Source organism: Grus americana, chromosome 4, assembly GCF_028858705.1.
Source record: "Grus americana isolate bGruAme1 chromosome 4, bGruAme1.mat, whole genome shotgun sequence".
Taxonomy (NCBI): domain Eukaryota; kingdom Metazoa; phylum Chordata; class Aves; order Gruiformes; family Gruidae; genus Grus; species Grus americana.
In genome coordinates, this window is record NC_072855.1 from 28,482,360 (window position 1) to 28,497,139 (window position 14,780).

The 14,780-nt window shown below is 42.6% G+C and overlaps 1 protein-coding gene across 4 annotated transcripts in view; it reads left to right on the forward strand.

Moving 5' to 3' along the window:
• The window catches only part of GABRB1 (gamma-aminobutyric acid type A receptor subunit beta1), a 133,020-nt gene that overhangs the window by 99,623 nt on the left and 18,617 nt on the right, over positions 1-14,780 (forward strand). For all 4 annotated transcript variants that reach the window (XR_008576768.1, XR_008576767.1, XR_008576766.1 and 1 more), the window contains exon 5: positions 3,289-3,371. Coding sequence is in view for 1 of the 4 variants with exons in the window: in XM_054823104.1 (XP_054679079.1) it covers positions 3,289-3,371 (83 nt within the window). In the remaining 3 variants the exon portion in view is untranslated. The remainder of the gene's footprint in view (positions 1-3,288; positions 3,372-14,780) is intronic.

The window sequence follows — 14,780 nt, forward strand, 5'->3', positions numbered from 1 at the left end:
TTTTTGCAAATTGTTTTTATCTTGCCTGTTAGCAATTCAGACTTCACTCCATCCCTGAATGTCTGAGTACTGACATGAATGAAAGTAAGCATAATGATATATCTCCACCTAACTGCTTGTCGTCTTTGCATAATCCCATCTTTATCATTTGTATTCAAAAGAATCTAAAGACAGTAAGGATAGTAGGGTAAAAGACACTGTACAAACAAAATAAATTAGCCCCGACACCGGAAAAATACATAACTTAAAACATATTTTAAGAATGGAGAGCTAAGTGACATATCTTACTCCAAGATATAAATAGCTCTGCTTCAAGAGTAGGATTAGTCCTCCACTTAAACTTTTACAGAGCCTCATGATATTCCACTGTTGCCACAAACTGCTTGTGCCTAGGGATTTTCAGGACTAATCCTCTTGAACACAGATTTATTGCAGCTTTACCCTATCTTCAGACTATTGCCTTCCCCTTCCTGCCATTACACCCTTATATTCTGCATTTGAATGTCTTCAGTTTTAAGCTTCTGGTGCATGTGCAAGCCATCAGTTACCTTCTCCACTGAGAGACTGCAGCCAGTAACAGATTTGGGGTTTTACTCTACTTATTATAAGATTTGATATGTTTTAATGGAGACAGCAATTACTATGGTTGCATCTGGGTTTAATTTATCTCCTTAAACAAGTTTTGTGGTTATCCAAAGCATAATACCATTAAAATTTTTAATTTTAGCTGAGATCTATCATGAGGGAGAAAGAAGCGCTTGAAAGATAGATTTATGAACTACAGGTAATGAATGTTGCTGGATCCTGAAGCACTCCTACTGCAATTGCAAGTAGCTATTTTCAAGGAAGCCTAAGATTCCCAATAAAGTTTAAGCACCTCCAGCTTCAGGAGACAGCACGTTGCGTTGGCAGGTTGGCGCCTCCCTCCTCTTCAGGGAGGTGCCTCCAGTAGCTGCCGCCTGCCTTTTCCCATTCACACGGGCATGCGGTTCAGGCTCAGCTTGGGCAGATACTGCTCATCATCTCCCCTGCCCAGGGCATTGTACCACTTCCGAAACTGCGGGTCTACAGGTGAAGTGGGATCCTTTCTCCTGCTGCTGGAAGCCACAAGCTTCAAGATCCTTGACAGCCAACCTCCGCTACCTGCTTGACAACAGGCTCCAGTTGTCCTTCCTGTCTCGCATTGTGCGACTCTCGTCTCTGCAAGCCTCAGCAACAACCATCTCACTCCCCTCTTCCCCGGAAGCAGCCGCTTGCTATTGCACCAGAGAGCTGCAGTAGTGTTCAGCACTGCTGTAAGGGGTTAAGAGAGTCATGAGAGGGGAGACCTGCTCCCCACCAACAACTTTGACGGCTCTGGGAGACTTTCCCCAGAGTATGGAGACTGACCCCAAATACAGAGACTTCCTTACAGGCCCTATGGGGAATGCAAAACAGAGCTGAGGGAAGCAGAGAACGTAGATTAAGTGTTTCTGTTTTACCTTTCCTTGCAGCATAGAGACAAAGAGTGATTTAACAAGGATGAAGGATGAGAAATTACCAATAGACAGGCCAGGCAGATTTGGATTACTTACTTCTACCAGAAACCAATAGTAAGGGTTTATTATCTTTCTTCTGCATAATCCAAGTATTTACTTCCAGACCCCACCTGCAATTAGCAGTGCAGTGTCTTAGTATCACATACGGTCATTTTTGTTCTTGGATTATAGTAGTGATCAGACACACCAAACCAACCAGTGAGCCAAAAACTGTGCACAAATAGTGAGAAGGCAATACAGTTGTGCAAAAACTTATCAGCATTACAATGTCAGGAAAAGAAATATTACGTGGAATATTTAAATCTTAGGTATACAACAACTGCATTATTTACTACTGCAAAGTTGCGACGTGACAAAAGTCAGCCTGAGGAAAAGCATAAATATACCAGTTCCATGGTATTTGACACAGTATTCTAGAGTAGTTTCATAGACTGGTTCTTATAACAGAGTTTGGTCCTTATACACAGGTAGACAGATGGATTTTGTAGACTTAGGATAATTTGAAGCGTGTCACAGTAATGAAGCATGTGGCATTTTTTTTTCTTTTAATTGTCAGTTCTGTGACAGCAAGAATTATTACCCCAGTACAGCACGTAAGTGTGCTTGACTTTAAGCACATCAAAAGTAAAATCTCCAGATGTGTTCCTGTGGCATTAATTAACATGGAACTGGAACGAGACCAAATCCAGATGAAGAGGTTATCTGCCTTTCTCAGATAGGAGATGTTGGAGAGAGGGAGAGAGACCAATAAAATTACAAGCTAAGTATTCCATTCACAACTTCAGAAGTTTTATAAGCATTTAAGAACCCATCTATCACGAAAAAGGCAAATGCAGGTACGAACTCACTTTTGTGAGCTGGAAAGCACCACTAGGAGTGTCTTAAAGGGATCTTTAAAAGAAGCTCTAATTTGACCCCTCTCCTCACACGGTCACTTAACCTTCCTCCCAAGTGTCACAGGCTTATCAGCAAGCATTTGCTTAGATGCTCTGTGATTTAGTCTAACAAAAGGAGAGGAGCTGCCTTGCAAAAAGGCTTAGGCTATGGAGAATACCTTCAGGGACCAAATATCAACTCACATGCCCTCTAGGAGCAAGGATTTGGAAGATCCAGCCTACACATAGCTTTCGAGGTTCATTAAGTAACCACCATATAATATTATATTTCACAAATGTTTTATTGCATCATGCCATTTTTAAGATGTGATATTCAATTATCCTAGTTATTGATAAACTGATTATGAAACAATAAAAATAATGAATCAGATATTACCAATATTTCCACAGCATGGATGAAAGTGCACATACCTATCAGACAAAATTAAAACAGCAGTAGGTGACAACAAAATGAAAAAAAAAAGCTATCGGCAGTACGAGTTACAAGTAAAACAATTTGCAAAACAATTTGAAGATGTCTGAATTAAGAACATTAAAAATAAGCTGTCCAAGTAGAAATCTTGCTAAATGTTCTTCAAAACACCGCACACTTTTCCATGTAAAGTTTACAGTCAAAATCCTGTTCTGCGATATTCAGCATATGCTCTGATGCTTTATACTGTAACCAGTATATTGTGCTGTATAAATTATTTAATCATGCTTTACAAGCTATGTAGAGATTGTATGCCAGGAATCCATGCGCATAACCATTCTGTATTTAAACAAACAGAAAAGCCACTACAGAAAATCTTGCCTTCTCAAACAAGTAAAATGTAGTTTCAAATCTCATTATTTTTTTCACCCTCCTCTTTCAGGATCACAACAACAGCTGCTTGCATGATGGATCTACGGAGATATCCTCTGGATGAACAAAATTGCACACTAGAAATTGAAAGTTGTAAGTTATTGGAGGGAGAGGGTTGGCCAAATGACAGTTGTGGATTGGAAGCCATTCACAGGTTTGGTAAAACAGGAGCAAGTTGTTCAAATATTGTGTGTCCAGTGAACTTGCACACTGAACATACCCAATATATTTCTATAATGCCTAAGTCAAAATATGTTTAATGCACACTATTCGTTGATCCAAGCTTGTAAGATGTCTTTCAAAATCTCTTGTCAAGGAAGGGAGAAGAGTATTTCTTGATGATTAGATCAGAGGACAGCAGCCAAGCCTGTCCATCTTTAGTGCCTAATCACTGCAGAACCTGTATTAATTACTTCACCTCAGTGCGTTCATCTCTAACATCAAGATTAACATCTGCCCCACGTGGGGGTGGGAGGATTGATCAATTACTCTTACTGAAACACTTGGAGGTTATAAAAGGAAACAACTTGATCCTTCAGCACCAAAGTTAATGAGAGCTTTGCCATTGTCTGCCATGAGCACAGGATCAAGGCACACACTTGCAAATTTTTGTCATTAATATAGTTTTTATATCTTATATGATGCTACCCTTTAGAGAAATGCCCATCAAAGTTTTTGAAAAGAATTTTTACTCTGTCATTGGTCAAACCAGCTGCTGCCACCGCCCACAGAGCAGTCTGTCTAAACTGGTTAAGACTAAAAGGCAAAACAATGCAGCAGTTTTCTAAGAATTTCCATTTTTCACATTACAACTGTTGCACTGTTGGAGTTAAGCAATCTTTTTTTGTAATAATACTTCTCTCTGAAGTATGAGATTCTACAAAGGATTAACAGATTTCCCCAAATACAGTGTCTTGGTTTAGTTTAGTGAAGAGAAGGAACAATTGTAGTATTTGAACCTCTGCTTTGATGGATAGTTTGAAGTATTGAGTAAACAGAGAAAGCTGATCCAGGATTAGCCAAAATAATTTTCTAATACCTATGTCATCAACAAAAGGGATGTTTTCATTTTATGTAGCACACCCCATTCAGGGAACTAAAAGTTCTCAGAAGTCTAGTAAGTAGAGTTTTCATTCTGCAGAAACTCATGAGATAAGATTTTGCTGTAGACTGAAAAGACATTAAATTCCCCAAAACCTCAGAGCATCAATTTTCAAAAGGATTCCATTAATCTTCAGTTGCTTAGATTTGACAAATAAAAACATTTTCACAGTGTCAAAACAATGGAATATTCACATATAAGACATTTAATAGTATTGTAACTCGAAAATAAAATAAATAAGTCTAAAGCAAAGAAGACAAAATCACTTTGAGCCTTAGAAAATGTTGCTGGAAGAGATTTCAGTTTATTCGGAACTGCAGAGGTTTTTGTCAGTTGTGTATACATAAATATAGTGTACCTCAACATATCTGTGAGGTGGCGACTGTCAGGCGCATGCAGTCAGTCTAGAGCACTGACGAGAGACAAGATGGGCTCTCAGTCCAATGGTTATACTTGTTTATAATTTCTACTTCATGGCACCAGAAAGATGCCTTATTTAAAGCATTGAAATGGGCACATACCTTCAAAATTACTCTCCATAATGAAGTATTTTATTTCTTTGCAAGTGCATAATCAATATCAGCTTTAATATAAATCAGTGCAGGTGTGACTTTTCATTTAGATTTTAAATTGTTTTGTAAGAAACTTGAAATGTTTCCCCAAGAACTATTTGCTTTCGCTCCTTTTCCTGGGATGTCATTTTATAGTGATTTTAGAAATTCTCTGCCAGGTTGAGAACAACAAACCTTTTATTCCTCCAGCAAAAGATTTCAATCAAGTAAACATTCACAGTAGGCTTAATGAAAGTATTTTTTACTAGAGAGCATTGTCTGAACATAACCTGCTCATCTATTTCTTTAGAGATTAAAAAATGGTGGGGTTTATTTTTAAGATTCTAGTGTCCAGAGCTGCTCATTAAGCTGCATGGTTGTCATACCCATCCTTAGGCTTTGCAGTTCCCTGTCTTTTTTGGCACAAAACAGTTTTCTTGTTGTTGCTTGCTGCTGCTTGGCTCATCTTCTGGCTCAAACTTAACAGGGCGTGCAATGGATGTGTTTGGAGAATGAGTCCTATCTTGATTTTCAAAATAAAGTCCATAATACAGCTCTTCAGTAACTTTTCTACCTGATCAGCAGAGGAAATGGATATACGTACAGTACCACAGTAATCAAAATGGGCAACTTCATACTGAAGTTGGCTCCATACTGAATTCATACCTGAATTTATTTGCTGGGAGATAGTTGATTTGAAGTCTCCAACCCAGCAATGACTTAAGCTGATCAAAGCACATGAGCGTTTACCAGCTAGCAGCCCAAAGAATGAAACCAGGCTGACACTTGGCTGGCTCATACCTTTTTATTCCCAAGCTTTCACATAAACAAAGCTTTGTAGGGATGAATCTCAGTGAGAATGGACTTAGATACTACCACTGAGATCTCATCAAGAATCAAAATTAGCATCAGATGGAATAAGCAATTAAAACGCTAACACAATCAGGGATGAGGGAATACCATGTCACCCATGTGGCCAGTCACACATTCCCAAAAGAAAACTGTTTTTCAGACCTTTTGAACACTTGTTATAAATAATTCATGTCTCCAAAGATGTATCTGTTGATATAAGACTTGTTGAGCTGATCCAAAGAAATCAACAAAATCTTTATTCACAATTTGCCAACAGGGCAAAACTGGCAGAGTACCTTACTGCCCATGAGTATTTGGATCAGTTCTCCTAACAACTGACTGTCCAAAAGCACAAACATGCTTACCTGCTACCAAAAGCTCACAGGCAGTAGATGTGTAAGGAGCACTGGCATCTTTGACAATTCTCCACCTAAAATATACCTTCTAATGCACAACAGGTTTTCTCCTCTGCATGTCTAAAACTCTTGAAAGTTATTGTTCATGTACCTGGCAGAAGAACACAGATCTGAAGACCAGGCTGCCTACTTCTCTCTTAAAGAAGTACTCAGCACTTGGTAGCACCCATTAATCTCCTTGAAAGCTACCAGGGAGCGGAGCAGAGAGGGTGAATAAAGAGGTGATAACTGTGACCACTGCCTCTCTGTTAATGCCACATGCATTAGGAATGTGATGTTTTCTTCCATGACAGAACCAGTTTATGAGATTCCCACCATCGATCTCTCCTTCCAGCTCCTGCATCGCACTTCAGCTATTCAGCTTTCTGTTGTGCCAGTATACAAATCTTCACAGAGCTAGGATGAAAATCAAATTGTTAACATTTCCTTGGTTAAAAAAATATCCCTTTGAAAGAAAGGCTTATCCACCTCAATTTTGGGAAGACAGGAATTAAATAAACCCCAGGGCAGAACAGTTCCTTAAATAAAAGGGCCAGGGAAGGTGGTGCTATAATCACTAAGCAATCCTGGAACTGCTTGCATAACAGTGAGCAGCATCTCTCACTGCTAGACAGATACTATGCCCTACATGCACTGTCAGACTATCTCCAAAGCACTGGAGAGTGTTTTCCTTCAGTTTTATACTGTGTACAGTTATATGGTTTAACCCACGTGGCACCAGGTTCCAGAGCAGTACAGTTTGTGGAAACCATCACTGAACTGCAATCACTGCTTTGAGGAGATGCGCTCTAAGCTGCCATTGCCACTGACTTTCTTCTGCTACTTACAGTCTTGTTGGCTCCTGCAGGAGTGTAATAACAGTAACACTGACCTTCTTTTAATCCTAACTTTGCTTCTTAACAGCATTTTTACCCTTGGTGCTGCCAGTAATCATGCAAGCTTGATGCATGCAGAAGGAAAACAATTAATGGAACTAAACACACTGCAAAAAGACCTGTGTGGATGTGTAAATCTATGCAACACTAATAGCCCTAAATCTAGTAGCTCTCAGCAGCATGTAATCTGACATAGGTGTAACATGTCTGATCTTCAGCTCGTGAAAACTGGCATGGCTCCATTTTTATCAATTAAACCACCCCACCTCACACTAACTGAGAATCTTTCCCATCTGCTTTTTTTCAGTTGTTTCAAATGTTTGTTCCAAGTGGATGGCCCTTTCCTCAGCTCCACCCTTTAAATTAGATTTGAGCAGCAAAGACACTGTAAATGAACTCAGAAATGAGGAGAAATGTGTATGAGGAGTCCCAGGGTGCTTCCTCATCTCTAAACCAAGCTGGAGACCCACTTGGCCCTCCAAAACTCAGTGCTCCCCGGTGCACCCACACCAGCTGCGCAGCTCTAGCAGTGCCAGAGCACACCAGTACAGTAGCACACACAACCTGGCCCTCTCTTGAGTTCCCCTGTGTTTTTAAGGGAGACTTACTCCTACTGCAGAAGGAGCACGCTCCAGAGGAACCAGGCTGTCCCACAGACGAATTGCTCTTAAGCTACTCAAAGAATAGACGTACACGGCACTATTTGTGAACAGAAAGGCAGTGAGTCATTACACCTCAGAGTGATGATGTGGAAATTAGCCAAAGACAATCCCTGAAAATCTCAAGTGCTAAGAATTGTTCCTTAATACTACTTACCAGGGAGTAATTTAAGGCACTGCAAATAGCAGCAAAACAACTGTGCTACGCAGGAATAGCGAAAGAGCACAAAGAATCAAACGCTGCCCTGTTATCAAACCTCTCCAGCAAAGCAGCCAACGCAGGTATAATACATGCTTATATTGAGCCAGCAGATTATTTTCATTAAAAAATTACATTTCCAGCTTTCCCGAAGCTATCTTACAGGACTGCAGAAGCTGTATGCACAGCTGACAACCAGAGAAATGTATACATTTAGGAGGAGGAGAGCATTTTGGCTGCACGTGTTCCTTCACGCAGGTTTTCACAGCTTTGCTCAAGCAGTTCACCTTATTCCAAATTCTGCAGCAGCAGATGGGGAGACCATATCAGAGGCTTTACACCTGTTTTAGTGTCTAATACTGTGATGGCCACTGGAAACTGCTGTGTATAAAATCAAGGGATTTTATAACTGGAACTGCTTCATCAGCGGAGCTGGGATCTGTGACAGTCCATTTCTCACAGATTAGCATATACTGGGACAGAGGAGACTTAATACTTGGCTGGAGGTTACCCAGACTGCTTGGCACTCTCACGTGAGCTCTGATGGATGTCAGCTTGGCAATTTAAGACATTAAATCCCCCAGCTGTTAGTTCTGCTGTACCAGGTAGCCTCTGGCAAGGGCTACAACTGCTACGGCAGTTCACAACCCCGTGCCTTGGCATAAGCCCGCCGTCGCTGGTAGCAGCTGCAGCAGGCTCTGGACCGGTGTCGTGGTTTAGGCCCAGCCGGCAGCTGGGTGCCACGCGGCCGCTCACTCACCCCTCCCCCAGCGGGATGGGAGAAGAAAAGTATAACAAAAGGCTTGGGTCGAGATAAGGACAGGGAGAGATCACTCGCTAATTGTCATCACAGGGAAAACAGGCTGAATGTAGAGAGGAGATTCATCTAATTTATTACTAGGCAAAACAGAGTAGAGCAATGAGAAAATACAATCAAGTCTTAAAACACCTCCCCCCACCCCTCCCATCTTCTCGGGCTCAACTTCACTCCCGGCTTCAACCTCCTCCCCCCTCAGCGGCACAAGGGGGCAGGGAATGGGGGTTGCGGTCAGTTCATCACACATTGTCTCTGCCGCTTCTTTGTCCTCAGGGGGAGGACTCCTCTCAACATTCCCCCGCTCCAACATGGAGTCTCTCCCACGGACTACAGTCCTTCACGAACTGCTCCAGCGTAGTCTCTCCCACAGGGTGCAGACCTTCAGGAGCAGACTGCTCCAGCGTGGGGTCTCTCCCACAGGGTGCAGACCTTCAGGAGCAAACTGCTCCAGCGTGGGGTCTCTCCCACAGGGTCACAAGTCCTGCCAGCAAACCTGCTCTGGTGTGGGCTCCCCTCTTCACGGGTCCACCGGTCCGGCCAGGAACTTGCTCCAGCGTGGGCTTCCCACGGGCCACAGCCTCCTTCAGGTGCCTCCACCTGCTCCGGCGTGGGGTCCTCCACGGACTGCAGGTAGAATCTCTACACCCCCTCATCCTTCCTCCATGGGCTGCAGGGGACAGCCTGCTTCACCATGGCCTTCACCACGGGCTGCAGGGGGATCTCTGCTCCGGTGCCTGGAGCACCTCCTCCCCCTCCATCTGCACTGACCTTGGTGTCTGCAGAGTTTCTTACATCTTCTCACTCCTCTCTCCAGTTGCAAAAGTTTTTTTCAACTGTTTTGTTTTCCTTCTTAAATATGTTATCACAGAGGCGCTGATTGGCTTGGCCTACGCCAGGGGCGGGTCCATCTTGGAGCCGGCTGGCATTGGCTCTATCAGACACAGAGGAAGCTTCTGGCATCTTCTCACAGAAGCCACCCCTGTAGCCCCTCCAGCTACCAAAACCTTGCCACACAAAACCCAACACAACCGGCATGGGTGAGATGCCGACACACATCTCAGCTGATAAAGGAGCAGACAGAAGGAGGAGGCAAACAACCAGGGACAGTAGCATCAAAATGCTGCAGCTAAATCACCCAGCACTTGTCTGTTAGAGACTTCTGTCTGCACACAGCTGCTCCACTCTAGCATCCTTCATTACAAATACAAGTGCTGACCTCACCACACCGCCTAGAAGATAAGACGGCATGCTGTTATTACTCTAATACTCTTTGCCCCTTTGAAGTCACCAGTATCACAATCATGGTGTGACCTTGTGGACTACGCTTGAACCTGGCTTTCACTCAGCAGAGAAAAAGGATGTGCCAACAGCACCACTCTGACAATAAATTCAATCTTCATTTGGGGTTTCTCTTCTAGCATCCCCCAAACTTAAGTGAAATGTGCTTCACTGTCACAGGAGAGGGAAGGCCAGGCTGTGCTCCAATTTGGCAAAGTTATTTACTTATTGGCAAGCTACTATCTTTTAACAACAGGTCTGAGCAGATTATCAGAACTGTCCCTTTGGTCTCAAAAATCTGTGTCTCTATGACAACTGTAATGCTGCAGCGTGATTCAGGGATCGACACTGCAACGCTGAACCATGTGTTAGCCTTGTCAGCAGCACTCTTAGAAACCACTTCACTTGTGTGGGTGAACTGAACAAGCCCACAGAAACCTGAACAAAGCCAGTTCGGGAAAAGAGGAAGATTTATTTAGTCGGCTACAGTACAGAAAATGGCAATTCTGCTGTGACTCCGTTGTTTTTATGGCTGTCCCTTCTTCACATAGAAATAGACCTAACAGTAAATATATGTAATGCTTTGATGAAAGCACAACCAACTTAAAGTGATATTGCAGTGAATCAATAAAATACTCCACTTGAACCTCTACATAGTTTATTGCCAGAAAAAACAACAACTGTGTTCATACCTAAACATTCATTATCACCTCTGTTGGCACAGAGTGGTCTGACAGAATGAGATTTGAACAGATTTATCACAGCTCCCTGCTCGAGACAAGATTGCATTGATCCAGGGTATGATTGCATTTGAACTACCAAGGATGTAAGAACCTACACCTCAAACAAAAAGGGCTATTTTTATTAGAGATGAAAAACCTGTCTTAAATCCAAGCTTTCCCAGACAGCTTTTCCTTTGCCTGTCTGCAGGCACCAGATATCTAGTAATTTATTCATGCCTGGCAATAAAAATTCACTAATGAATATGACTGTGCTGGTACCTGAGGCAGCAGGAGCTTTGAGCCGGATCCACTCATGTCTTTTCCCTAAAGTATCCAAAACCACTAAAAGGGCATCTGGTCTCATCCTGCTTCTTCTCACCAAGCACATCAAATTGCTTCCACAGAAGGCACAATTTCTCCCCTCCAAAAGGAGCTCGTGGCTCAGAGTATTCTAAAACCCAGTTGCAAGGCCCCTTCCCAGTTTAAAAAAAAAGTCTGGAAGGATGCTCAATTCTATGCCTTTTTTAAGAGACATTTATGAACATTTAATGTTTCTAATGAGGGCAGCTCCCACTCCTCACAGTTGCTTAAGTTCTGCCACATCTGTAAATGAAGAGCTTCCGTCACTCACCCACCTGTCAGACTCCCCCTGCTCCCCCATGAGACGTGTCGGCCGTAAACCCATGTCCCAGCATGTGTCGCTTCCCACAGGCCCTGCAAACCCTGGGGAAAAAAAAAAAAACCTCATTTTCTCCACTTTGACTTGTTTCTGGTTGTTAGTGTAGCACTGGGAATAAGAGCTCTCTTCTGCTTCTGGCCAATTCCTTTAACTGCTCTAAAATACATACTCAGCCTTAAATTTCTTTCAGACTTGGTGGACTATGAAGAGAGTACAAAAACTCAGATCACCCAAAGAGTGTAATCTTTCTGAGATTAACTATCTGAATGCAAAAGGCAGAAGAGTTCCTGCCTGCCCATCTTGACTTAATCTGCCAGCTACAGGTGACACAAGGTTCTTAGCATTTCATCCAATTCACAGCATTCACAACTCACCAGTGTGCAGGTGGGTCTCCATCCATGCCGCCTTCTGTGCTCCCATAGCTGCCTGCTCTGTGACATGCCCAAAATGTCTGATTTCACAAGGGCTCTGCTATGGATCAGATGCCATATTCAAGCAACTAGCTCCCACGAACCCTAGGCAAAAGAACAGTTAGCACTAGAAAACCAGAAAAGCACACTTGATCACAGCACACTCATAAAACAAGCAAGGCAGTACCATAGGAAACATCCCAGCAAGAGCAGGAATGGAGATCAGCACACACAGGCTGCTGGTGTGATCCCATATACTGCCCATTGGGACAGCAAAGTGACTGCTCTCTGGGCAACACATTTTGCAATTTGAAACACACTTTAATCATTCCTAAAGACATTCAGATAATACACCCTAGGTCACTTCTTATACCCTCTGCAGAATACACACACTGAGCTTGTATCACTGCAAATTCACTCTCAGAAGGATCACCCGTGGAGACTCTGCACGCACACAGCAATCTGTAGATCCACATTAGCTTCTCACACAGCTGAAATGCCATCCTTCTGAGCTGCAGAGAACACGCTGGCAGCAAAACAGGAGTGGTTTTGAAGTTACAGCACCAGCATCCACAGCAGCAGATTTAAACATCACGGGGACAGAAAGACTAGCACAGAGCTGTGGAGCTGAGCAGGTTGTTTTTCAGATACTCCGAGAGGCAGATTCACAAATAGCTTGTTGATATTGAAACTGAGAAATTATCCAAATAGGACTGTATGTTTCAATTTTTTCACATCAAAATTTAAAGTGTATTTTTGGCTCAGTTTAAGTCATTCCTTACCGTTCGTCTTTTTAAGTCAGTCACTAAGCTAAAATAATTCATTCTTCACAGCACACTAGTGTTAAGCCACAGCAACTGCTCTGTTTCCACACTTTGGAAAGATTTCTTTCTCCAGAGGACTATAAACCAGTTATTTTACTTTCACAATGTATTTTTACACTGCACACAAATTTAGAAGTTATTCAGATGCTGATAGTATAGTCTATATGATTTTCCCTTTTTATTTTCAGAAGATGATGGCTTGTCTCTATTCAGATGCACAGATTTTAACAGCAAATGCTTGACACTCAACAATTTCAGTGCATGAGCACATGAAATTAGCCAAGTCACCTATCTGGTATATCTTAAGCACTTTTCTGTTGCACACAGAGGAGCACAGAGTTATTCTCGCCAGCTGCTTTTCTCATTTTAATGCCATCTCAGTAGCCTCAGAGGTGCGATCCAGGGCCCAGGCTGTCCCCTGGTGACTGCAGAGGACAGGAAAGCTGGGGCCGAGTCACTTCCCAGCACAACTTCACCAGGTCTTCATTCTGCAGCCTCTGACAGCCCCCAGGCTAGGAGAACAGCAAAAGGAAAAGCTGGGCTTGCTTTTCAAAAACAAGGGTTCACTTCGAGGAGGGGCTGCTTTCTCTGGAAACAGCTGTGCTCTTAAATGAGTCTTATTTCTGCAGTCAGAGCAGCAGGAAAAATAATCTCTGCACCTGGTCATACCACATTTTTGGAAGAGCTGGCATATTGTGCTCTGAGATAATGCAGTTGTCCTAGGATTTTACAGCCATAAGCACAGTTTATGCTTTTACTTGTCTTCTGCCAAGGTGTGAATTGCCGTACAAAACAAACAAAGCCCAGAACAAATTGAAAGATTCTGGTACTCATGGATTCACTTCAATTTGTAAGAATGAAGCCTTGCCCCCAGTGCATCCAAGTTTACAGATATTATAAATCTTGAGAAATTCGCTGTTCAGTGCCTACCCACTCTGTGTCTTGATCTCTACCTATGGCTCCTTGGCACTGCAATAATACAAATAAACAAAACACAATGCCTCAAGTCTCAATGTGGAAAAACTGCTTACGTGACCTGGGACAACATCAACATGAAGTAGTTTTATTAAGTGGACAGTATGCTTACATACGAGTCCTTCAGCCCTCAGGAATCTACTCTGCAGAACTGAGAAGAGAGTTGAGTGCTTCAGATAAAATTCTTAATGATTCCTCCATTAGCTTTCTGCTACCACTTCTAACAGCTTTATTTATTTATTCATCTTCCTCATAAACTTAAAGCAACAAACATTAAGTGCAAAAGCAGACTGTACAAAGAAACATCGGTCGTTCTGAGCAAACCACAGTGTGTGGGAAACTTCAAGAAGAAAACATTGAGCATTTCAGTTGTGTTTGAAGAGTTCATTCATACTAATATGATTTTTCACTGAATTTATCTTTTCGGGTGATTGGGAGCCTTCAGTTCCTCAGGCTTCCACAGAAACAGTGGCACCGAGTTTCCCAGACTGCCAGCCTAGATCTCCCTGGCCATGCAGGAACCATCCGTGCAGAGAGGTACAGACGTTTGTACGAGGGACAACTGTCCATCAGCATGTAGGTGGAAACTGAATTAGACAGTGAGTCATTTCAGACGACACACTGGATGCCAGGATCAGGGCTGCATAGCCATAGCGCTGAGGGCCAGGGAAAATGGAAAGGCTGCACAGTAACTCTAAGTACAGATCTGAGCTAATGAAGCAGCACCTAAAGGTTGCTAGGTTGCTATCCAGTATATCTGTTACTGCTGGTGAGGTGCAATTTTGGCTAATACCCTCAATGACTTACTTTTAACTCAGAATATATGGCTAATCTCCTCAGCAATCTATCTCCATTCATTCATTTATATTCTGTAAGTGCCTATGAACACTAAATTACCTATGGAGAGTTCTGCCTGAGAAAACACACGGTTAGTTCACATATTACCATATCTAATCCAAACCACACAGAGCATGACTGCCTTATTTGAATTCATGTTTAGGGTCAAAGCAACAGAACCCATAATTCTAATATTTCACACACTTACTGTGGGCAGGAATTTGTATCAACAAGATTAGGCGCAGAAAATTATTCAGTGTCCTTTGATTGTAAGACCTTGGACCTTCTCTCTCTATGGAGCGCCTG